This window comes from Dermacentor silvarum, chromosome 11 (genome assembly GCF_013339745.2).
Source record: "Dermacentor silvarum isolate Dsil-2018 chromosome 11, BIME_Dsil_1.4, whole genome shotgun sequence".
NCBI classification, from domain to species: Eukaryota; Metazoa; Arthropoda; class Arachnida; order Ixodida; family Ixodidae; genus Dermacentor; species Dermacentor silvarum.
Genome location: NC_051164.1, coordinates 48,280,547 through 48,305,003, shown reverse-complemented (window position 1 = coordinate 48,305,003; position 24,457 = coordinate 48,280,547). Strand labels below are relative to the sequence as shown.

At 46.3% G+C, this 24,457-nt stretch overlaps 1 protein-coding gene across 1 annotated transcript in view; it reads right to left on the bottom strand.

Annotated features, from left to right (window-relative positions):
• LOC119433054 (retinal-specific phospholipid-transporting ATPase ABCA4-like) overlaps positions 1-24,457 on the bottom strand; it is a 138,081-nt gene that overhangs the window by 38,960 nt on the left and 74,664 nt on the right. Inside the window, exons 21-25 of the mRNA XM_049658544.1 lie at positions 15,348-15,473; positions 11,735-11,995; positions 9,751-9,904; positions 5,814-6,015; positions 2,053-2,411 (exon numbers count right to left, since the gene is read on the bottom strand). Of these exons, the coding sequence (XP_049514501.1) occupies positions 2,053-2,411; positions 5,814-6,015; positions 9,751-9,904; positions 11,735-11,995; positions 15,348-15,473 (1,102 nt within the window). The remainder of the gene's footprint in view (positions 1-2,052; positions 2,412-5,813; positions 6,016-9,750; positions 9,905-11,734; positions 11,996-15,347; positions 15,474-24,457) is intronic.

Below are 24,457 nucleotides of genomic sequence, written 5' to 3'. Positions count from 1 at the left end.
GTTATCATAGCAGCCTGCCGATAAACATTGCCATCAATTGCGAATGCCATTTTGTTTACCCGGGTAGCCTGGGAACGCAAGACCGCAGTGGCATTCGGTATGAATGTCATTTACTGCTAATGACATTACATGTACCGTGTGACAGGGGTATTAGTCTGCGCTTAGTGCTGCGTAATAGCAGCGTATAAAGCAGCGCTTGCGAAGCTAAGTGCCGTAAATGCGTAAGTGAGTACAAGACAGTAACCCCTCGCCGTTGCTAATTGAAACTTGTTGAAACTCGGCCAATCTTCTGATATATATAAATGCTCCCGATTGAGTTACGCTGGTTATTACCATAAAGTTGCGAGATTTTCGAAAAATCAGGGTCCGAAATTCCCGGACATGGACAGTGATTGCTTCACTGAAACGGCTATTCCGGCTAATTTTTTTTTTTTTTTTTTTTGGAACCACGTTTAGCGCTGGTCGCTGTTGTCAGCGGCTTCTGCCCAAACGTCGAAACTCCGAGAAAAAAAGAAAGCTTTGTACTGATATGTGCTCTTGGCAATACAATAGCTGCCTTTTTTCAAACCAGCGTCTTGCGTATTCTTGAGCTCCATCTCTCCGTAAATCAAATTACTGACAAACGGGAATTAGATCCCTGATCCCTTAGTGTTCCGCTTCAACAGAATCTACTGTATATTGCGCAGGAAAGTTTGTGCGCTGACGAATTCTAGCGTGTAGTGAGCCCCCTCTCCGCCTTTCCATATTTCTTTTAAAGGGATTGACAACCAATTTTTAGGGACCTAGTGTTTTATAGAGCAACTAAAGGCTCACCCTGGGTAGAGTTTATACCTGCAATGGTTACTTCAAAAAAGCACGTGGATATTTTGTAAGCAGAATTTTTCGATCTAAGCAGCCTCTAAAAAAATAAGAGTCCCTCCTCCAGCAACGCTGAGAAGTGATAGCGATGCCGACAGCCCACCTCGCAAATCGCGAAAACCGCGCAAAGTTCTGCTTTCCCAGGAGTGAGTGTAACTGTGGTTAACCACCTGCATTTTGACCTTTTCAACCCCTTTTGAAAATAAAAAGCTGGTACAGTAGGTTTGCGTTGGCGTACAGACCTTTCTTATATTTGTACCGCGTTTTTTCCCAAGTACACGCCTACGCCTTGGCTGGCTGGCCCCCATCGTTGCATTTCTGTCGATAGACGAACCAAGCCAACTCATGGAAAACGAAGGCGAAGGCAGCGCTACTTTTCTACTCGCTACAAACGAAGGCCGATCTGCACATAGTAATTTAGAGAAAAAAAACACTTATAAGAGAAAAAAGTTTATTGCATTTCAAAGGTCATTTTTCGCGACTTTTGGTGAACAGTTAAAAATATAAATTCAAGTTTAATGAAAAAAAAAACATGGCACGTTTTAACCAGTACAATAGGCAATCTTTCCATCAGCGGGGTTTATCTCGATTCATGTTCTCAGCGGTTGTCTGTCCCTTTAATGAGCCCCCCACTCCCTTGAAACCGGGTCCACCCTTGTGTCCCAAAAGCTTGGAAGTTAGAGCAGCGTGGGAATGAGGACCAGTGCACAGAATTTTTGCTTTCAAACTTCGGCCATCTTCCTAAGAAAGTAGTCGCAGATTTCTCAATCACTAATATTGAGTAAAATAGTGCCTATAAGCTGCCATGCGGCTGGTCTTAGCGCATTGAAACATTTTTACAGAACTTTAAAAAAACAAATTGTTACTGTAACTGTTGAATAGAATCCACGCCTTACAACACAGTTATCTCAAATTATTGTTTTTTTTTTCTGCTTTCTCAAAACTGCCCGATTTAGTTGTAAACGCTAAAGATAAAGCCAGTGGGAAACATAACCGGACGTCAACAGTATGCAGTGTGCTTTCTAACAAACACGTGCTAAAATCGTAGCAAATGCATCCACGGTCCGCGATCTTATTCGGGTTTGAACAAGCGCAGCGTCAAATTTACTTAGAATTTACAGTGACTGCTATACGTATATACAGTTCCACAGGACACGGCAACCTCGGAGGCTAAGTTCCGGCATCACCCCTCACCTGTACTGGTTGGCCATCTGGTCCTCGCGGAGCCTTCCGGTGAGCGCCAGTATGCTGGTCACCGCCTGGCGCCTCTGGGCGACGCCCCGCAGCCTGGCCATGGTGTCCAGCAGCTCGCCCACGGTGAGCGCCGGCATGCTGTCCTTGGAGACGCGGTCGGCCGCGTAGCCGATGCCCCGCTGCCAGCCGCGGATGTCGGTGACCAGCGACAGCGCGGACGTGTACGCGTTGCCGTACGTCGGCACCCGAACCCCGACCAGGGTCTCCAGCAGCGTGGTCTTGCCGCAACCGTTGATGCCAACGATGCCGACGCATTCGCGTTTTTTCAGGAGAAGGCTCACCGCGTCCACGAGTTTCTCCTGTCGCCATGGCGGAGTCAAAAACGAGGCACGTGACTGTCAAGGCGGAGCGGAGTGGATTTTACGTAAAAATACCTAAAAGAACTTAACAGGTATGTTGGGCTTGAATAAAGGGGGGGGGGGGGGGGCATTTGTTATTGTGAGTCATAAATGAATAAAATAAAAGCCTCTGCCCGGGGAGGGGGGGGGGGGGGGGCGGAAGGCGGGAGAGGAGGAGGACACAGCACAAGCACTCGGTTATGTCCGCCCACTTCGTTACCGTTTTTAGAAACGCTCTGTACCTTGTCGGGATCGGCGAGAGCAGTTCAGCATTGTAACTGTGCGCATCGTCGTGTTCACGCACGCCCTTAGGGCCCCCACTGCGCATGCCACGTTTTGTGCCAGCCCTTGTTCCCATCCTCGTCGCCAGTTGTTAAGATGAGAATAACGGCGTTTATTGTCTACGCTACAAACAGCCAACATGGCGGCTTGCTGCTGCACAACTCCCCGCGCCGAGTGCCGGCTCGTTAGCTCGGTGCGCCCCCTGGGAGTCCATCTGGTCTTTCGGTGGTGGCGCTAGTTTCCGTCACAACACCTAATCAGGGCTTTGTCTGATAATAAACTGTATTTCGTTCTCCTCATCACGCCCCTCTAAGATGGTGTCAGAAGTGGCGGGCGATGCATTTCGCTAGCCCCGTTCGCCTCGGTTGCACCCCCGTACCCTCGGTCCGGCACCACCCCAGTAGAGCCTCTAGACAGAGTAAAGAAGTATGGCATCGACGCTTCTTCTAACGCCAAAGCCACCGGACACTACGGGTGATGCTTTCCATGAGTGAATCACCTGGAAAAGTGAGGTTGTTCTGTTTTCTATGGCGATAGTTGGTGAGGAACAAAGGAGGGCGTTCCATATCTTCAGCTTTCAGGATGAGGCCGAGAAGCAGAGCGTCGATAAGCTCATTGAAAAGTTCGACGCGCACTACAAACCACGAACTAATTCGACAATCAACGAGTTTAGTTCTGGCGTCAGGAACCAGCGCGACGCTTTGAACAGGCGGCTGATCGACCTTAGCGAATATTCTCCCTGGCCAGTGCGAATTTGAAGCACTAGAGGAGAGACTTCTGCGCAGTCGAATAATCCTAGGAATCGGAGACAAAGACTTGCAGCAGAAACTTGTGTCTGAAAGTCCTTCGTATGACAAAACGGTTGAAATGTACTCAGCTAGAAACCAAGGAAAGCACCGTTTTCGCGAAATCCTGGAGGCGGCAGCGAGCAAGGTAGATGAAGCCAGCATACGTGATGTGACGTCGAAAAGCAGTCTTAGTATTTGCGCAAACTGCGGTTTCATGGAACACGGAAAAGCGAAGTGCCCTGCTCAAGGCAAATGCTGTAAGAAGTGCGGCGGCCGAAATTGCTTCGCGCGCGTGCGTCGTTGACCACGAGTGAAACCGAGGGGCCAAGGAGGCAGCCCAGACAACGCAAAGGTAACAGTAACTATCTGGGATGTCGGCATCAGCACATTCGTACATCCTAAGGATGTCCTGCAATAATACTTAAAGGCTCCTGATCAAGTCCATTTCTCCCTCCCAAGTAGACACTGAGAACATACCAGGTACATAATTGGAGGACCACTTTAGGATGATGTCAGGACGTGTTTCGAGGCACTACTTTTTGACACTGTAATTAGAGGGCAATTGATTATTCACAAATTGGGGGTAATTATATGCATAACGAAGCTTGCATGGATATGAGAAACTGCATTGTAGGGCTCCATTTTGATATTGGTGCGCTTTCATGAGCTCGGAAATCTCCGAAATTTTGCGTGTTTGAATCTTGCCACCATGAAAAAGTAGTTCGGTATTGAACGAACTACCGCAGGCGCAGCACCCCCTGTGCACTTACAATAGCATAGCCTTTCAGATCTGCTTTTGTTACTTCAAGAGAGCCGTCGGTGGCAGGTGGATTTTGGAAACGACGACGAATAATAATAACGTAATATTAATAAGAATAATGCTCAACTTCGTTAGGGCAACCATGAAGCTCCCAAATAAACACCTGGAAGAAACGTCTTGAGAATATCCTGCTGAGGACGTTGCTCGGATATAAGTTAGGTTCGTGATAAGTCCAGCAGTAGACGTGTTTAAAATTCATCGTGCGCATGGTTCTGTGGACGTCCTCAGTACGTCCTGTAAAAAGCTAGGGCATTCGGATCTTTCCAGGACCTCCACGGGATGTTTTGCGCTGTATCTTAAGATACGACAGGTCGAAATGGCAGAGGACGAGGGTTATTTTCTTCAAATGCTGCAAATCGATGAAATTTATGACCATGGCCCCTGGTCGGCGACTGTCGACATCGCAGGCGCCGGTATTCGGTGCAAGATCAACACTGGAGCCAACTGTTTTGTCATTCCCAAAGCTATGCTCAGAAATATAACTACACAGCCAGCACAAGATTGCTGCTCTACGTTGCGGTCGTTTTTCCGACATAAGGAAAATGCATATAAGATTGAGCTTCAGACTGCTAGTTCAGCGCAATCTATAACCGCGGTCTTCTTTATTGTGAAACAAGCTGTTCTTGTTACACTAAGTGGCAAAGTTGATGAACGCATAGGGCTAGCTGCCGCACAGACACCGTGGTCGCGTCACAGCCTGACGAAGTAATAAAAGTGTTTGAAGATGCTTTCCAGGGGTTCAAATAAATCAAAGACGTCCCCTACTACATGGAACTGACAGCTGAAGCTCGATGCACCGCCAAACCAGCAAGACGAGTCGTCATTGCCCTTCAAGAACACGTCAAAGCCGAGCTGGACAAGATGGAGCACGGTCGAGTCTTTGCTAAGGTAACAGAGCCGACTGCCTGGTCGAGCCATATGGATGTAGTAGTAAGCAAAGAAAACGTATGCATATGTCTCGACGCATTCAGACTTGAACACGGCACTTAAGCCAAAGACTTAAACCGGAAGATCACGGCAGCCAGTCTATTTCCTCAAATTAAAGATAGCCAGATGAGCTGGGATTCAGATTCTATGCCGTAAAATCTCTGCTCCGGCAACAGCATGGAATGCGTCGACGTGCGAATTTGAGCGAGTAACGAGGGTGAGTGACGCGAATGGCAATTCGCGTCACCTGGGAATGGCTCCCAGGTGACACGCAGGGGAATTCTGGTGTATTTTGGTGACACGATGCATTCCCCGTCATCGAGCACCATCACACATGCTCTCCGAATGCGCGAGACCTGTAGTGTTGGAAAGGTCTCACACTCGTTGCGCCACTGTTCGACTGCTTCCTGCCCGCTATAATTGCTCCTGTTCGCCTGGTGTGCAAAATACACACTAGAAAAGCTTTAAATTCTTGCCAAGCGAAAGTTCTGAATATGTCCCTTCAAATTCGGCCGAGGTCTTAACACTTCAGAGTGGATATCTCACCGGGTTGATGAAGCCGACAGTCTTCTGCAGGCTACGGACAACCATGACGGCGTCGCTGAATGTTCTCGTGCAGCACACCTGGTTCACCTGGCTCACCTCCCGCTCGACTTCGGTGTCCATGGAAATGGCAACGAGCCGAGGTCCGCGCTCTTCGGACAACTCATCTGGCTGATCACTGCCCTGAAGGCGGCGAGCCGCGTACCTATAATTGTACGCGACGCGGTTTCGAGGTTCCATCACAGATGTGTCAGTTGCATATCGAAACGCTCCGTACAACTCTCTCATATTTAGATATTTCTTTCCGCGAGGAAACCGATTATAATTAAGAAAGTACAATCAAGTTAAAAGTATGACTGCGCCAATTCTGTAAAGCAAGTTCGAGATTGCCAACCCATATTGCTGAACTCCGAACAGAACGCTACAAATAAGCTTTTGCATCATCACAAACCAACCTTCTTGGTTCGGCATGCGCACACATTTAGAACATTTATTTAGCGTCTTGTACGACACAGGGATATTCAAATGCTCAGTAGGCACCCGTAGGTCTGTGTGCATGTATGTACCTATATTTATTTGTCGCGTGCGGACGAGAAATGTACCACCAAGGTAAAATGAGCGTCTCGCCGCGGTATGGACGACCGTATGGGCGGTTATGGTATGGGCGGTTATGAAATTTCACCGATATCTGCGCGACCGCTCTTCCAATGTCGTCAGTGACTATCACTCCCTTTGTTGGCTGACGAACTTCAAAGGTACACTGAGACGGTTGGCGCGCTGGAGCCTTAAACCTCACGAATTCGGCATGGCTTGCGTGTGTAAATCGGGGAAGCGGCAGAGATATGCTGATTGCATTTCTCGGTCCCCACCTAAACCAGCAGATTGCGTGAACGACGCAAAAAACAATGTATGCATCCTGGAACACACATCAGCACATCTGAATACACTGTAATATACGATAAGTCACGTATAAGTTAGCCAACGGACTCGACCGTAGATCACATTTCGACTATCGACGACTGTGCTAACCGCCATCATCGTGGTTTGCGGGCTTTCTGCTTTCCAGGCCAGAAGTTCGGCCAACAAAGAGTTAAAACCTTAACTAGCGTTTATTTGTGGTTGTATTGTTGACTGTCACTACAACGTGGCAATATCTGAGTACTGTTTGTTGTCCTTGCGGAATTTCTTAGGGAACAGAGTTGGTCATGAGCAAATTTGTTTGCAGTAGTAGTTCTACAAAGGCTGTATATGTAGCTACGGGCCCTGCCTCCCGTTGGCCACGTAGCTCCTCGTGCGTCTTTTTTTTTTTTTTTTTCGCTTCGTCTTCCTTCATAGTTGCGGTGCCTTGCTCTCCTTGGCCAGTTCTGTATTTTTCTCGCACCTCTTTTCTCTTCTGTATTTCTTCCTTCGAACCTCTCCTGCGTTCTTACTCTTACCATCAACCTTTTCCGTACTTTTTGTAACTTCCTTTATTCTGCCATCATCTTTTTCTTCCACTACTTTCTCGCGCTTCTCCTTTCGAATCATGACATAATAGCTTTGTTGGTTGAGGTTTCACTGCAAGATTTTTACATATAAACTGGTTTGTTATACGAGTTATTTCCTGTTTGTGAGCTACTCGCCAAGACAGCAGCTGCACCCAGCAGCCATGGTCACTAAATTCCGGGAGAGTAGTTCGCAAGTTTCCCATAACCACCACCCCATGGTCTAACCATCAGACCACAATTGTACGCATACTTCTATCCGACCAACGTCGACTAACTCTTCGAAACGATTGGTAGGGGCGTAAGTCACGTGGCACGCATGGGAACACGTGGACGAGAGCGAGCGAGCGCGCGCCGCTTTCCACGAGATCATGCGCACAGGAATGAAACACGCGAATAAAGAGTGAAAACATTACGAGTGTCATCCGCTTCTCAACAAGGTTGCCCAAGTGCCTGCCACTTAATTGCTCCCGTTCTTCCCGATAATAAAGGTGCAGCTAATGCTTTCAATCGCTCTTTAGGCTGCCTTTAGGTATATCGAGTCACATTCCCATAATTTTCTCGTAGAAGCTGGCGCTAGGTAGACGTACTGCGACACTCTGCCGCTTCCTAAATCGACTGAGGTCGTAAGAGACAAAATTGCAACACTATTCTTTCTTTTTTTCTAGCCAGGGAACAAGGTCATTCGTCCATCGTCTTCTTGGTATACTGCCGTCACACACACAATTGCTCGCCTTACACAAACACGTTGGTCTATTTGATTACGCTTTGAAGAACCAAACTTTAATAGATAACCACTTTCAAAATACTTCGCATATCATTGATTCCCGCAGTGCGTGAGATCTGGGGACCTATTTTCGGGCGATCACATTCGGTAATGCTATCCCTCTCTCGTGACTTAGTACACGAAGCGTTGTACGATTCGAGCGGCTTTGCTCAACCAACCTATAGTCAGCGCAACGGGTTTAGCTGAGCCAGCCAATCGGCGCGCACTGAAAGTGATATTTGCGAAAGTGACCATCCGAGAATGCGTACCTTGCATACGTCTTCGTGTTTCCTGTCCTACACGAGTGGGGTTCAACATGAGAACTACTTAAAGTGGCAGTGAGTGAGGGACTGGCTTACGCGTTTGGAGGAATCGCTGTTTAAACACGATAGAATTGGTGCCTTTAATACTGGCTCAAAGTGTACAGGTAATCATTTGAGCCGTTGGCTTTATTCCTAGCACAAACGTCACTTAGATCGCGGTGACGCTCTTTCGGTGCGCTCCAGGCGCGTGTTGACTTTCAGTTTAGGCAGTGACAAACAATTTATAATCTGATGTAACAGTCTGCCGATGCCATAGAAATTGTTGCGCTGTCAGTTCGTGATGGGAAATGTAAGCGTATTGTTTCTGGAGCACGTCATACACATCGGTTGTTCGTACAGACGGTCCCCTGGTTCTACCCATTGAATGGCGAGAAATCGTGCAGTGAAACCTCAACCAACAAAGCAATTATGTCATGGTTTGAATATCTAAATGTGCAAAACACATCGAGAATGAGCAGATTCAATGAAGAGATAAAAATGTTTTGCGGGGACGCTATCACCAATAGGTGGGGAAACACCAAGCAGAAAACTGGATGTTGGCTTCACCCTGAGCCATCTGTGGCTTCCTTTTTAATTTGGACAGACAGCTCTCGTCATATGTGAACCATAGGCGTACATTTCATTCGCTTTAATCTCATGTGTGTCACTACTGCAGCCGGAGGCCTTGCATCGGGCTGTCTGCTCTGACCGTGATTTTTTTTTTTTTTTAAGCAAGTCACGGGACAAACTTCTTCGTCTTACTGTGTTCCTCCTCTAAACCAATAAATGACGCCTGGAGTTCAGTGTTGGCCGATGACATTTAGCCAGAAACTTCGTATTCAATACCGAAACTCAGCAAGGAAAACAATTTTCTGGTATGTTGCCTGTAGGCGACACTCGTCAATAAAGGGCTCAGTATATTCCGCGGTATAGGGCGATGGTCACAACCAATCAAACTATGCTCTCCAGGCCGGTTCAAATTACTGCGGTGTCACAAGGTTAACAGATATCATACGTGCTCGTCACATGTACTGCAGGATACGTATAAGCATATGTGAAGGTTCATTAGGGACCCAACATCCTGCCACAGACGGGTGTCCACGGTGACAGCCGTGTTCTGTAACGTAACTTTTTTCCCATTAAATACGGCACGTTATGCGTCCGTCGTCCGATGGCGCAATGACTCGACTGTAAAGGCACTTCAGACAGCTTGCACTACAATTTGTTCTGCGGCAACTACCTCTCACTTCTACGTTTCCTCTCACTTGTGGCTAAATTTAGCCCCACGTGAAACACTTGGGGCTATAGTGACTCCTGCATTTCATTTTAACATCGAAACGCTATAATGCGTCTATAAAATGAATTGCGTGTAAACAACCAATGCTCACCAGCGGAGGCTGTAAATCACTTGAGAGTCAACTAGCGCGAGTAGCGCGATGTAGAGCATCCCCTGGGCCACCATGCTGACAAACTCGTAGAATCCGGTCTCGTAGAACGGATGTAGCGGGCCGACAATCGGCGCCGTGTCGTTTTGCGGAAGGGCTGCGTGCATTGAGCGCATGAGGACGGTCGATAACACTCGTAAAACATGAGATAAACAGTAAAAAACACTGCTACGTTAGTTGGTACATGATTCAAGCGTAATCGCGGAAAATTTTACACGGACGAGAAGGGATCGGGCAGGCGTCAAATATCGAAGCTTGGTCACAGTACACTGAACACATGAAAGGGCCTACTGTAGAAGAAATATAAGTATGTCCTGGGCTTCATGTTCGTGTTATTGTTCAGACAATTACAAGTTAAAATCATGTACTAACTAGTAGCCAACCAGCACGTTTTAGTCAATTGAATTTCCTTAGCAGTGCGTCCTTTCATGTATTCAGCACCCAGCGATCGAGTTTTACTGCTATAAACGCTGCAGATATTGCGTTTTACTTACGCGCGTATATTGAGCGGATCGTATAAAAGGTGGTGTAATAATTATTTGTGACGCTCTTCAGGAATTTCGTTTTCATACTCTAATTTAAGAGTCAACAACTACCTAAAAAAAAACCAGCAAAAGCAAGGCACAAAACTTCTGTGTGAGTACTAATTTAAAACAGCGTGCGATATGCTAAATGTTATGTAAATATGCTAAATGTCTTTATAATCAATGTGTCGCTTTTCGGGCAAAAATGCAGAATTTTCGTAGGAACCGAAGAAGTTATGCGAACCTCGTGCACTTACATCGTTTTAGTTTCCCACGTCTTATTATCGAGTTAAATGGTGATGACGGTGCAGTTTCGGCGTACAGCGGTACATAACTACGTGTTGTTTTGCAGAGTGTCGGGTCGTGGGCCGCACGCAGTAATCATGCTGCCAATGTAGACAAAAGTCCGCACCAAGTAAGGAGGAAACCTCTGACTATATTCCGAGATGCAGCCGAAACGCCCGAGCCGCAAGTCAACGACTCCAGTAGCGGCACGCGGCTTCACGAATCCGTGCACTTATAAGAACACTCTTAAGAACGCTCACGCATGCTCTCATCTTTAATCTAAAATACATCGGAAATCCTACTTGTGCGAGTGGCTGTAACGCTTCTCCTGGCGTATAGGGCGCATTTACGAGTTTAAAAAAGTGAATCTAAAGACCGACTATCTGCCGAAGCAGCTGGTCGTAAACGGACTCAGTTTTCAAAAAGATGTAGCAGAGTGTTATGAAGAAAAAAAAACAAGTAAACGTTGTTATTAAGGGTGCGGCGCAAGAACTTGATGCTGTCGAAACAGTGCATGGACGATATAGACGGTGCAGAAGCGCTGATTGATTAGTTGCGATGATAGGATGTACCATGGCTGTAAAGTGGCCTACAATCAATCGCTATCGTAGAAGCGTAAAACGATATATAGTATAAAATTATGCCTAGAAGATTGCAAAAACCTGTTGCGCATATACTGCACACTAAAAGAGGAACTACAAAGGAACGAAATTATATTTCCGTAGTGCTCTAAAATTTAGTATGCTGATTATAAAACTGTCAGATGCTCCTGGCGAACGGCGGACTGACAAGTTGCTGCAGTCTTGGACGACAAATCGGGTAATGCTCGTTTTCATTAAAAAAAGAAAGGGTGATTTCGAAGGGTGTCTTTGCAAAGCAGTTTCAGTAATTGCGCTACGCTGAGGCCAAGAATGGTCTGCTGAAAGTGCAGCGCTAATGCATACATAAGTTACAGCAGGACTTCGAAGCGAAATATTTCGACGTTAATACATCGGCATTAGCTTAACGAGACAATATATCGAGGAACCGCGTATGGATACGGTTGTCGTTTCAGGCGACAGTTTTGCCACCAGCCCTTTGCCTATTGCGACACATCTGAACCGTGTTTCGCTACATACCTTCGCAGCAGCGGGATATCGTCGCGTCCGACGAGTACTGGACGTCGCGGCAAGCCTCGGCGAGCAGTTGTCCGCCGGTGAGACAAATGGCGTTCATCCGGGACAGCAGGATGACCTTGACGATGCCCCGCACCAGGGTGTACGTCGGGAACCAGCGGCACGCGTAGCCCCAGATGAAGAGCACCACAGAGGCAACCGTCGACGGGTCGTCATCTTGCACCAGCACGTTCAGCAGTTCCACGCCCAGTGAGCCCACTATGCCTGCACGTCGAGCAAGTCGGTTGATTGGTTGGTTGGGGGCCACCCGTAATGAGTGTGGCTGGATGCGACCAAATTAACACCAAGTTTCTTAAAAATACTATTTCACCATCAGCCAAAAATTTTGTACTTAATATTTACGCAATCATTAAACTCAGGGAGACGTGCCCGACGACTGGAGAAGAAGCGGAAATAAACCCCATTTTCGAAACAGGTGACCGCACTAACGTTAGTAATTACCGCCCGATTTCCTAGCTGACAAGCATTTCTTCCAAATTACTGGAACACATAATAGCGTCTAATTTAATGACTCACCTAGAATCAATTAATTTCTTTTACCCCAACCAGCACGGCTTTCGAAAGTTTTTTATCATGCGAAAGTCAGCTCGCTTAGTTCACTCATGAACTTTTACATTACACGGACCTTCACATACAAATAGACGCCATCTTTTTAGGCTTCTCGATGGCATTCGATCGTGTAATACATTCTCTACTGATTAGTAACCTCTCCAACCTCGGCTTACCACGGAACCTAAACTCATGGATCGAGCATCTTTTTTTCCTAATGCGATAGTTCTGTAAAATTCCCTCCCAGAACACATACGTAGTGGCATACACCGAACGCAAAGAATTGCGCGAAAAACTACGAACCCACTACACAGCCTCAGACGACCACTGTTCCGCCCCTACACTAACTCATCTTCATAACTATATACCTGCTCCGATTTTTTTTTAACCTTTTATACTTTCGATGTACTTACAATTGTATTGTTTACTTAACTGATTGTATTTCTGGTGTATTTTTGCATTTTTGTTCAAATAATTGAAGTTAACATGCGTTTTATGTCCCCCTTATGTAATGCCTACGGGCCCTTAAGGTGAAATAATTTAAATGACACCAAGGCTGTCTTGGCTTATGGCGTCCGCATCAGCAGTATATATGCGCAACGTCACAGCGAACTGGGGATACTAGCGTCACTCTAGACATTGACATTATTACAAGCATACAATCGGTAAAGAAATATGTGTATACAGATCTCACGCATGGTGGTAATCGATGTTAGGCGAAGCATCTTGCGGGTAGCCGGCTACGCAGTATCGCGCTTGGAATTCTGTAAAGCGTTGCCGGACGGACCAAATTGCTGGTGCCGGGCGGGTTTCTGTGAGCGCGACGCGGGCATGTGTATGACTACAGCAGTAAGACGAGGACGATGATATCTTTACAGCGATGGCTTGAAGACAGATTTTTTTTTTTACTGCGCCTGACAAACATTACAACTTGCTCCGTTACCACCTGGGCCAATCCTGAAGACGGTACAATGCAGCTCAGCGTCTACATAGTGTTTGCTGTTGAGTGGCAAATGTGGGCCAATCTCGAAGGTGGTGCAGTACGTCTAACACAGCGTCTCAAAGCGCTAGCTGCTGCGAAGAAGTAATGGGAGAAACTGGTGCGCCTGCACTATTATTGTCGATATGGAACGTGAAAAACGCTAATTATGTCAGGTGTTCTTTTTGGCTGCACCAGTTTTCTTTTTTTTTAATTGCCTAGGACATAGAGCACAATTCTAACCGTCAAGCTAAATTGCTCGATGGGGCGGCCATTATTTCTACTCGAATTAAAATGCTTAACTGAATAATTACTATTATTATTCATTAATAATTATTTATTAATTACACTAATTAGCATTAATTAATTAAAGTGCAGCACGCACTTTAATCTACGAATTATAGCTGGTGAGTTCACAAGGCGTATCCACTTGAAACGAATTCTAAAGACTACACCAGTTTAGAGATATTAATTTTCAAAGTTTGACAAAATCCATTGGCGTTGCAGTTACTTTTTTTTTTTTGCTTCAACGAATAAAACAAAGTTTTCACATTTTTGCCGCAATTTTCACGGCGCATACCTCGACACCGGTGATATCCTGAGAATTTGTTCCAAGTCGATATTCCTTGCAACATTACTAGCTACAATTCCTATGTTGAAATATGCGCCATAAAGGTTTTTTCATTAAAACGTTAATTATTGTAATTATGGTAATTGATCAATTAAGTATTTTGATTTCTCGTAGAAGTAATGGCCACCTCATCGGATATCTTAGCTCAAGGGTTAGAATTGTGCTATCTGCCACAAACAATTAAAAATTTGGTGCAGCGAAAGAAAGCGCCCTTTACTCGTAAGCCTAGTCTTCGGTGGCCGAATAGAAACTGGTGCACGATCACGTGTCCTCGCGCGCACGTGCTCTCCTGTGTGCTACGTGACGTAACGCTAGCGCCAGTCTAGCGCTAGCGTTAAAGCTAGCGCTAGAGATAGTTGGCGTTAACAAGAGACAAGTCTGCGTGCGTCTGATCGTGGTCGAATCAATGCAGAAAAACAAGCAATCGTGGCCTATTGGTTAGAGCAGATGGGCTGTTGTGCCAACGGACACTAGAACTTTCTTTTTATATTACACAGGCCCGATATGATGCGAGAAAGGAACCTACCGTAAAGTGACTGGAATTTTTTCCAGACACTTTACGCAGTAATATAGCAAAATATTGCAATATAATGCAGTCTTTTTGCATTAAGAACAATGCGTGGACTTCTGAAAATATCCCTCTGTAATAAATACTTCGGCACACAGTAATGGCCACTTGTGTTGACACTGTAAAGTTTACCAGAACGCTCAACAAGGAACCATGGTTCCCACAAGCAGCTCAATGCTGGCTCAACAAAAGTACTTATGAAAAGTAAAATTTCTAGTGTTTCCAGAACGCAAATCTTCACCGCTGTTGTCTGCAGCATACAATGAACCCAGTCGCCGTCGCTTTCAGTTGATCCCTACTTCGTGAATAGTGTTCTACTGTCTCCAATTACATGTTTGAGCCTCGCGTTGCACTTTCAACGAACCATCTTATCGTGACACTTCCAAGCTACATCTATATAAGTGTTTACAATAAGCCGAAGTACTTCTTCCCTCTAAAGTCTGCAACATTTATATATGAAGTCGTGTTCTTTGAGTCCCAGCGTATGTTTTAAATGCGTATTGTAAATACTGTAAAATGTCACTCCACGACGAAGAATTAACTTTCGCGTAATAATATGCTGACAATCTCAAATAACCTGCCCCTAGTATCTGCCACTACCTGCCTCTATCAAACGCATGTCGTCACGGATATGATACTTTCAATAATATCGCCTGCAAAACTTTTGGCGCTATCAAGCGGCCAGTTATTTTTTCCGTTTCTGAAAGCGTGTTTAATCACTCTTCACCGACACAGCGAGATATCTGTCAAGTATGACAAATCAATGTTGCCTATGCTTTTTTTTTTCTCGGCACATACGATTTCCCGCTGGCCACGCAGGCATACTCACCTGCCAGGAGCAGTCCTAGCACCATGTAGGAGAAAGCCCAAACTGGTTCGGAAAACACCCTGGAGAACAGGTACGCCAGCGGCAGGCTGGAGAACGCGTTGGCGACGAACAGAGCCAGGATGGCAACTGCGGTCGGCAAGGCAATAAAAAAAAATGGTGGGTTAATGTGCAATTCCTTCTGTTTACGCATGAACGTAGACAACTTTTATAAAGATCACCGAGTCAATTGTAAGGCTGCCCGCTTATTTCGTATACTATCCCAGCGCCGAAAGTTGATCACGTGTCATGTGTACGGGGCATGAGTCCACTCGCCTACACGTCCGGGCGGCAACCACTTGGTTTTCTGTTCGCTTTTGAGGGATAAGAAAAGCCCGCGCGGTGTCGAGTGAGGAGTCACCGTAGAGGCGCGGTGCTAATGCGAAGAACGCATTCGGAGAACGTGGTCTTGTGAACACAGAGTTCGGATTCCGACGATGGTCATAATTTGTCACCGCGAGCAAACCTCGAGTGAGACTGGTGTACGCGGTGTTGAGGCGACCGTTTCCCGAACTTTCTGCTGGCTAAGGACGCCGCCGAGGTTTGAAATGGCCTGGCAACCTGTGCTTGCCTAGCATTTCTCGCTGAAGCCGTGACTGGCTGCGTACAAATTGGGAAAAAAAAAGGAAACGTAGCTGTACAAAGAAAGGAAATAGTTTTGTTTCCCAATAACTTCATTTCTAAGAGTAAGTTCAGCCCTGTAGGTTGTAGCCCCACTAAAATTTCGTGTGCTGCTTAAGTTCTGATTGGCTGCGGCGCGTGGCTCCTGCTAAAGCGCACCCCAGCCCAATCAATCATAACTTCAACAGCAGACGAAATGGACAAGTCCACTAAGTAGGCTCTTACAGAATACCTCCCCAGCTCGACCGAGAGAGCGTTACGGCTGCGGCTCGCGCGTTGAAGCTCATAATGAATTCTGTAGTGCATCGTTTCACCGAAAATGTGTTCGGCCCGAGAAGCGCGGCTCCATCCCAAATAACAAAAATAAGTCTCAGTGTGCAATAAAGATTACTGTAGCAAATCTTGTCGGCTACAGGAGCGTTTTCTTTCGCCAGAAGTCTGCTTTGTGCCAAGAAGTCCGTCCTGCGACCAAATGTATTTGCTGACACTGCGATAGTGTACAACACCACATAGTTTTGCCTCGGCCACAGAAATTCCTAACGCGACGATCGCAGTGGATTTAATAGTATGGTATATATTTGTTGCGCAGGTTTATAGCAGTTCGTCTCACAATGTGATCGACAAACTCTATTCGCATTCCACGCATTCTGTAAAATTTCTTGTCTGGGCGTGATAGACAGTTCATTGGTAATGGTAAAATAGCGTCCCAAGGGCGACGTGCCTGCAAGCAGCCCGTGCATAACAAGCAATATCGTTGTGAACAAGCTGCATACACTATAGACGAACGTTCATTTAGAATATACAGGCCGATGAAATAGGATGCTTACGAGGACATACCTTTCCTATACCACTTCCAGAGATCGTCACCACATGTAATATTGCCCCGCAATGATGACTTAGCCCTGAACTTGCATTCACTAACCGGTAAAGCTTTCAGATTCGTGCGGCCCACGAGTCCTATGTCGCACCGACTACTTAGCATCTGGCCCACAGCTCCCGCAACTTACGGTGGTATGAAGGGGCTATTTCCATGTGGCTGATAAAGATGATGAAGACGAGCGTGATACTGTTGCAGACCGCCATGAACATGTCAAAGATGAAGTGTCCCATCCAGTACGTCATGCCCGACATGCCGGTCATGAGCTGCATAAGCTGGAAGCCGCTGCCCGACTCAACCATCGGGGCAAACACGTGGCTGGCCGCGTAGAAGCTCATCGCCAGCGACACGAAGAACGCGTACAGCACACGCGTCATGAAGTTGCGCGTCGGGAACAGCTCCGTCTCGTAGCCCAGGGTATCGCGACCTGCAAGGTGCGCGCATGCGCACAATTATCGAGCAAAGCCTAGCCTGTCCACCCCCGGAATAGGTGGAAACGTTGTGAGCATTTCGTATACCAGTCTTTTAACGGGCCCAAAGCATGGGTTTCGGAACTTTTATTTTACCCGTAGCTTGCACAAGCTTCGGAGTTCGTCTGCATATCTCCCTTAACATTACACGCATTTCCTCAAAATATAAACTTCTTGAGGCATCTAGTTTTACGCGAAAGCGTAGGCGACCCGTCTGTGAAATCTGCGAGATTATGTTTGAAGCCGCGAGGGAAGAGAGCGCCGAAGGAGAGAGAGAGAAACAACTTTGGAGGAAGGCGCCTGGAGGCGGAGAAGAGAGCCGCCGCGTTCGCGCCATTTCTGTTGGTGCTTCGACGCCGCGGTGTTCGTTGTGCATGTTCGCGGCATCCATACGCTTGCGTGTTACCCGCGTTCACGAAGTGAAATGTCACTAACTTTTTTTAATTGATAAAATTAGGGATATAACGTTCTATGCAGTAACAGCACATATGACGTTTTATGTATAACGGTATATCTAGTCACTTTAACAACTACGTCGTAAACTACATAAATGACAGCGAGAGCGCGCATTTGGCATATTCTGCAGAAATCGTATTCGCAAGTCGGTCATTTTCAGGGATGCTTTTCTTTCGCTTGATGTACCGGCCGGTGTGAGTCCGCATTACATCACGCAATGACAACGCTTCATTGGCTTGTCCAATCAACGCTTAGCTTTAACGATATCCCCGAAAGTGAACGAGCGACAATCCCGCCTCAGCTGAGGATATATGACGCGACCTGTGACGCCGGCTGCCTTTCTGAAGCACAGCCACAACCTGTTTCAAAACAGTTCCAGGAACACGTTCGAGCCAAGGCCAGTTTGAAAACATTACTCAATGTTTACATTACTCAGTACTCCAACATTACTTAATTGAAAACATTACTCAAACAGTCCGCTATTCAAATAGGCGATTCGGTCCGCCTCGCAAAAACATGGCACACAAAGCTAGGGGGGGGGGGGGGGGGGCACTCACCGTCCTTGAGCGTTAGCTTTCCGTAGAGCCTCTCGAACGCCATCTTCGCCAGGAGGTCTTCGCTCACGGGAGGCCAGTTGACCAGCGTGATGTGGGAGTCCTTGCTGCCCGTCAGGTTCCTCAGCAGCGCAGTGTGCAGCAGGTTCACACCGATCACGGCGCTGGGCGGGCATTGGCCGTTGAACCAGACGAACAGCCTGGATGACAACGCGTGCATTCTTAGCCAAAAAAACTAGCATTTTGTCAAGGTGTTTCATGAACGAGGTGTGCACGGTGACAGTGATTTTCGCAGCGCTTCTTAACTGCTCAAATTTTTTAACTCATCGCGTACTGTTCTATGACATAACATGTGCTTCATTTGTCACAAATGGGAGATGCCAAAGAAGTGACTGTACGATCCATCCACAGTCGCCGTTAACTCACTAGTGCCGTGCAGGCATACGTAAACATGTTTGTACATGTATAAATGTTCCGACGCATTACGTGTGTCATTACGGAAGTATAGCTCCTGCTATATAAGAATAGCGCTATGCGATTAGCCAGGGCCAAAGCCGGTTTAGCTTTTGCTAGCTCTTACGAGCACGAAAAGCAATTGTCGGCCGTTGGTTCGACTGCCGAGGAACGACAGGTTGGTGGCCGCATAGTGATGGGGATGGAATGCAAACGAGCTCGAGCACCAATCCTTGAGTTCATGAAACAGAACCCCCAAGGTTGCAAAGGACATTCGTAAATCCTTCACTATGGCTTTTCTCAGGAGACTTGCGCTGCTGTGGGACGTTATAATCAATCAATCAATCAAAAGTCAGTTAATCGAGAAGCACCACCGTCTGCTTTAGTGAACTGCCCCCTACGAGGCAAGAAACGTTCTTAGGCTACATCATCACAGCGACGTGCCTTACCTCCTGTTCTGGAAGGTGCTGATTCCGTACTGGTACTCGTACAGGTAGGCGTACATGTCCTTCTCGGCCCAGAAAAGCAGCTCGCGTTCCACAAACTTGCTCGTCGGCGCGAACGTGTGTACCGAGTGCTCGGACAGCAGCGGTAGCAGCACGTTGTCGCTGAAGTCCTTGCTGCAAAAAATCAGGGTGGCCCCCGAGCTTCGGGAAACGCCCTACCCCACCGCGATTTGCTACTGTGCACGACACGTGTACAATGACGTCACGACCGGAGACGAGTGGTCCAGGAAGCGAAGGTAACGACCAGTACGCTACACGAAGTAAGCTACTCTTCTGCTACAAAACAGGAAACGCTCTATTTTCAAATTTGAGCAGGTTGTACGTTATTGCACTTAACTAAAGTGGGAATACTGTTTTTGAACGCTTTTATTTTTATAGCGACGCTGTCTATGGCTGGGGTTCTATGCATTTTTCGTGTCCATCGACAGATCTGCTTGTGCAAAAATTCGGCTCCCGAATTTGATGCAAAATCGCTTCATCCTATGCAAAATGTTATACGTCGCATCACTTGGATATGCATTTTCAGTAGATTAGTTATCAATAGCACCACTTTCAAGATAAGTAAGCTACTATTCAGCTCAAAACAGGAAATGCTCTATTTTCAAATTTGAGCGGGTTTCACGCTATTGCACAAAATTGGGAATCCTGTTTTAGAACGCTGTTTTTTTTTTGTTTTTTTTTTATCAGCCACCAAAAGGGCAAGTATACTTTTTCTGAGAACACTCAGAGATTAATAAAAATATGCCGTGAGAATTATGACCGCCGTGTCAACTGTATGCAGGGCTACGAAGCGCACGTGGCAAGCGTCGGCAGCGCTCTATACAGCCTGATGCAGTATTTTCCTTAGGCGTTTCTAATCTACAGGTATCGGTAATGTCGTGTCGGAAACGAGAGGTGGTGTTGGGCTGGTTGCTTTCGATATAATACTATAGAAGCTTAGCGCTAGGTGACGTGTCAAGCCGCTGTGTCCGACTGTGTTTAGCGCCCTGTCGTGTCGCCATAGTTTCTCTTCCCTTAATTAACGATGGTATCACGTCATAACTGGTGACTGTCGTTCATATATCGCCCTTTGAAAACCACTGAAGATATGAAACGAAAAATGATATCTACGTTAAGTACAATACCTCGTAGGCCGGAATAGCAAAAAAAAAACAGCACTTGCGCAGTTTTATCCTAGCATTCAAAGTGACCCGAAAGTTTAGCGCTGAGCTGATGCTCCTAGCGTGGTGTTCTAACCAGGGTGTAGAACCAAAACGTTTTTGGGTACGGTTCAGGTTGAAGGTTCTGTACACTTCGGGTCTGTTCAGTTGCAACTCTGGAGCAAAACTATAATGAATGAACCGGTTCATGCGGCTTCATAAATGCTTCGCAATTAAGAGTAATTAAAAGCACAAAACGTTTTACAGCTTCAATCACGAATTTACTTGAGCGAAAAGTCGCTTATTTGTACAATTACGTGACTTGGACAGATGTACGAGGCCTGTCTCAAAAGCTCATGCATTTAGTCAGCAAATAAATTAACAAGCGTGGTGTCCCGCGCTCACAGGCAAACAGGAACCGATCTCACTCGAGGAAATCGAACACTCGCCGTCACAGCGGTGGCATGGGGAAGAGTGTCAGCAGCGGGGAGCGAACGCTGTTGCTGCCTGTCACTTCAACACGTTTCCGAAACTTGAGATTACGCGACTTCCAGCATTAGGCACGCGGAAAGACAGCGCCCATGCAGCAGCCAGCCATCTCGGCTCGCCAACTTTTGCACCTGCCGGAGATTCCCTACAAGGCACGGGCAATGTACGCACTCAGCCCTGAGGACAGCCACGTGCTGCCAAGTGGGGCGGGGGAGGGAGGGAGAGGGGTAGCAGGGGAGAGGCGCGCTCAGCTGCCACACCACCTACCCCGGCAACCCCCTTCAGCGCGCGCTTGGTCACGGTATCGTGCAATAACATCCCTCCTTCCAACCTTGGCAGTACTTTAGCACGTGACCTACGGAATCTCGTGCCTACACGGCAACGACGGCGGTGAAAAAATTTGCAGGGCGCTTATAAGCTTCGCTTTTAAGAGTGGAACACGATAGCATTCAAAGATCCCCGACTGCTTCTCACGCTTCCCGGCAAATGCAATTTATGTAACCGTAATAATTAGGGAGCCTACCTGCAAGTGCTGACGGCCTTTGTAAGGGTACTTGCCGCCGCCAGTTAAATTGGCGGGTAAAATTATCCGACAAGTTATAGGATCAATATAGGATGGGAATCAAAAGGGCGGAAGACAAGCCGACAAACCACGTTTCCCGCATGCCCTTGGTGACGTGAAACTAATCCACTTTTTTAAAATAAACTTTGGCCTCATCAGCCAGAGACACATAGCGTGTGTGAGCGAAGTACAGGCCACGTCTACGTTGTAGTTAAACAGGCTTGTACGCACAGTTTATATTACAGCACCCTTCGAAAAACACCCATTATATAGTGTGTACAAGTGGAAGGCAACGATAATACTTAATGCAGTACATAGTCTTGGAGTGAGATAATACTACCATGAGCACGGCCAACCTGCCTATAACTTGTTGCTTTATATGCTATAGAAAAAAAATAAGTTTGATGTGTTAAAATAAAACAAAAAGACAACTAGTACATTAAAAATGCATGCAGCTTTCGTGTGCGCATTAGTGCAAAACTAAATTAAATAAATTTAATAGATCGCGTGCCAACATGGGTACATCAGAGCGTGACAGAAAAAAAGCAGGAATGCGCCGCGAGATTGGGAATCGAAATGACTGCTCACCAAATTTGGCGGTAAATAGCGGTCAAAATTTTGGTGTTGTCACCACCCTAAAACAGCGCTTGCATGTAGGCTCTAGTAGTAATGTTTACCGGGAAACGCTGGCGGCGAACGCTATTCACGAAGGCGAGCTTTCTGGTAGAAACGCCACCTCTTGCGTGGGCCAACTTTCCGTTACAGTTCTGCAGTTTTATTGTTTCAGTTTGAGAAGATTTAACATAAAGGCATGCGCTGTCGGTGTTTTGTTTCATGACATTTGTTTGTGGGCTGTCATTCTCAGAATTCTGCGGAATAACTTTGTAAAGAATGTAAGACAAGGTATGAGCAACTTTAGTGATACAAGAAGAAATTTAGTGCCGTATAGAATATCCGGCAATTTTCGCTCATGGGACGCCAACGCTGGCTACGGCGCCGGATTTTCAGCGACACGGGGCCGTTAAAATTCGCTGGGCGTATCCACACAATTGCAATCGCAAATAGACTCGAACAGGGAGGGGAAAAAAGTTACAACTAAAATGACTTGAAGGCGAAAGCCCGAGCGCCACCAACTCAATGACACGATGAGCACTTTTTACGTATGTGAAATTTCTTTTGACATTTCCTTTATTTTGTTTATTCAATTTTTTACACATTTGCACGAAGTAATTTTTGCAAGTCATCCTTATTTCACCAAACTCTGACCGTGACTCAGCACTTCCTTTTTTGCTGACTCATCATCACTCTGAAAGCACAATTTAATGTACAATCTTGCAAGCCATCATGTTTTTTTTTTTCTTTTTTTGCAAGTCACCCATCCTATGATTCACCAAACTCGAACCGTGACTCAGCACATTTCTTTTGCTTGCTTATTCACTCACTTGGAGCCTCAAATGTTTTGCAAGTCACTGCCTCACTTCATAACCCCTTGATTCACTTGAGTCATAGTCATGGTCTCGACTATGACTTCTACCGCCATCTTTTAGCGTTACCTCCACTTAGTACCCGCTTCCGTACCCATTCCACCTGTGTTTGCGTGCTAATCTTTTTTGTTGAGTCATTGTCATTTTTGCTGAGTCACGCTCGTGACTATGGCTTCTACCATCATTCTTTAGTGTTTCCTTCACTTAGTAGCCACTTCCGAACCCATTTCAGTGGTTTTTTGAGTGTTAATCTTTTTTCGTTGAGTCATTGTCATTTCTGCTGAGTCATGGTCATTATTGAGTCAATACTATATTCTACTATTATAATCATTACCATTATTACCATACTTACAACCATTACCATCATTGATTCTCGGTTCTTGGCTACTTTTCTAGTTTTTCGACTCATTTTCCCGCTTTGTCATGCTTATTATCATAGTCAATTTAATGACTATCAAGATAATTTTTCTATATTTATACAACTCATGTAATTACCTATATAATGTTATGGGATTTGTAATTACGTTAATGAGTTGATTTTTGTACATATTTTTCTGATTTTTGGAACCACTTTTTCAAGGTCACCTTAAGACGAGACATGTAAGGCTTTCGCCTTAACACGACTGACGGCAGCAACGCCAGGCCCAGCCAACAGCATAAAAGTTCAGCAACCAACCAAACGCACAAACAAACCTGGAAGCAAGAAAGCAAGCAATGTACAGTGTCCCGTATCAAAAGTGCGAAACTTCATGATTTCGACTACGTATCCAAGCATATCGAAAAAAATGGCATGTGTTCACTGTGTTTAGATAAAATCCTTACTCTCCGCGCCAAATTCTTTCACATGTTTTAGTAATTGGTAAGGCTGCGACTCATTCTGAAAGTTACTTTGAAAAACATCATTCGGAAAAGCGGTCCGAGAACGCAGTTTGTTTGAGATAAAATGCGGGCATGAGTAAAGAACCCTACGCTCTAATTACCCCTATTTCGGAAGGTGGCCACGCTCTAATTACCCCTACTCCGGAAGGTGGCCACTCGAACTATTAAAGCCCATAAATATGTACGAGGTCCGTCCCAAAAGGTCATGCAATGAGTCAGCAAATAAGTGAACAAGGGTGTAGGAGGAGTGCTGCTATCTCCGTTGCAAGAGACCAGTTGATCGCTAGTGTCAGCTGAACAGCAGTATGATAAGGCGGAATTTTATGGGTGCACTTCTTAATGCAAAAGCATAATATGGCTCATGAGGCGCAAAATCCCGTGGCATCGCCAAAGGTGGTACAAAAAATCACGTCGTCACAGCCGAATCAACGGGAGGCGCAGGCCGCGGGGGCCGCTGGGGTCCATGAAGCACCACCAGATGGCGTTCGTCTCGGCGCATCCGCGGCAGCGGAGGAGCCAGCCATGTGGCGGAAAGAAACAAAGAAACCAGAACAAGTCGTCTTCGCGCTACGTTCCCGCAAGCC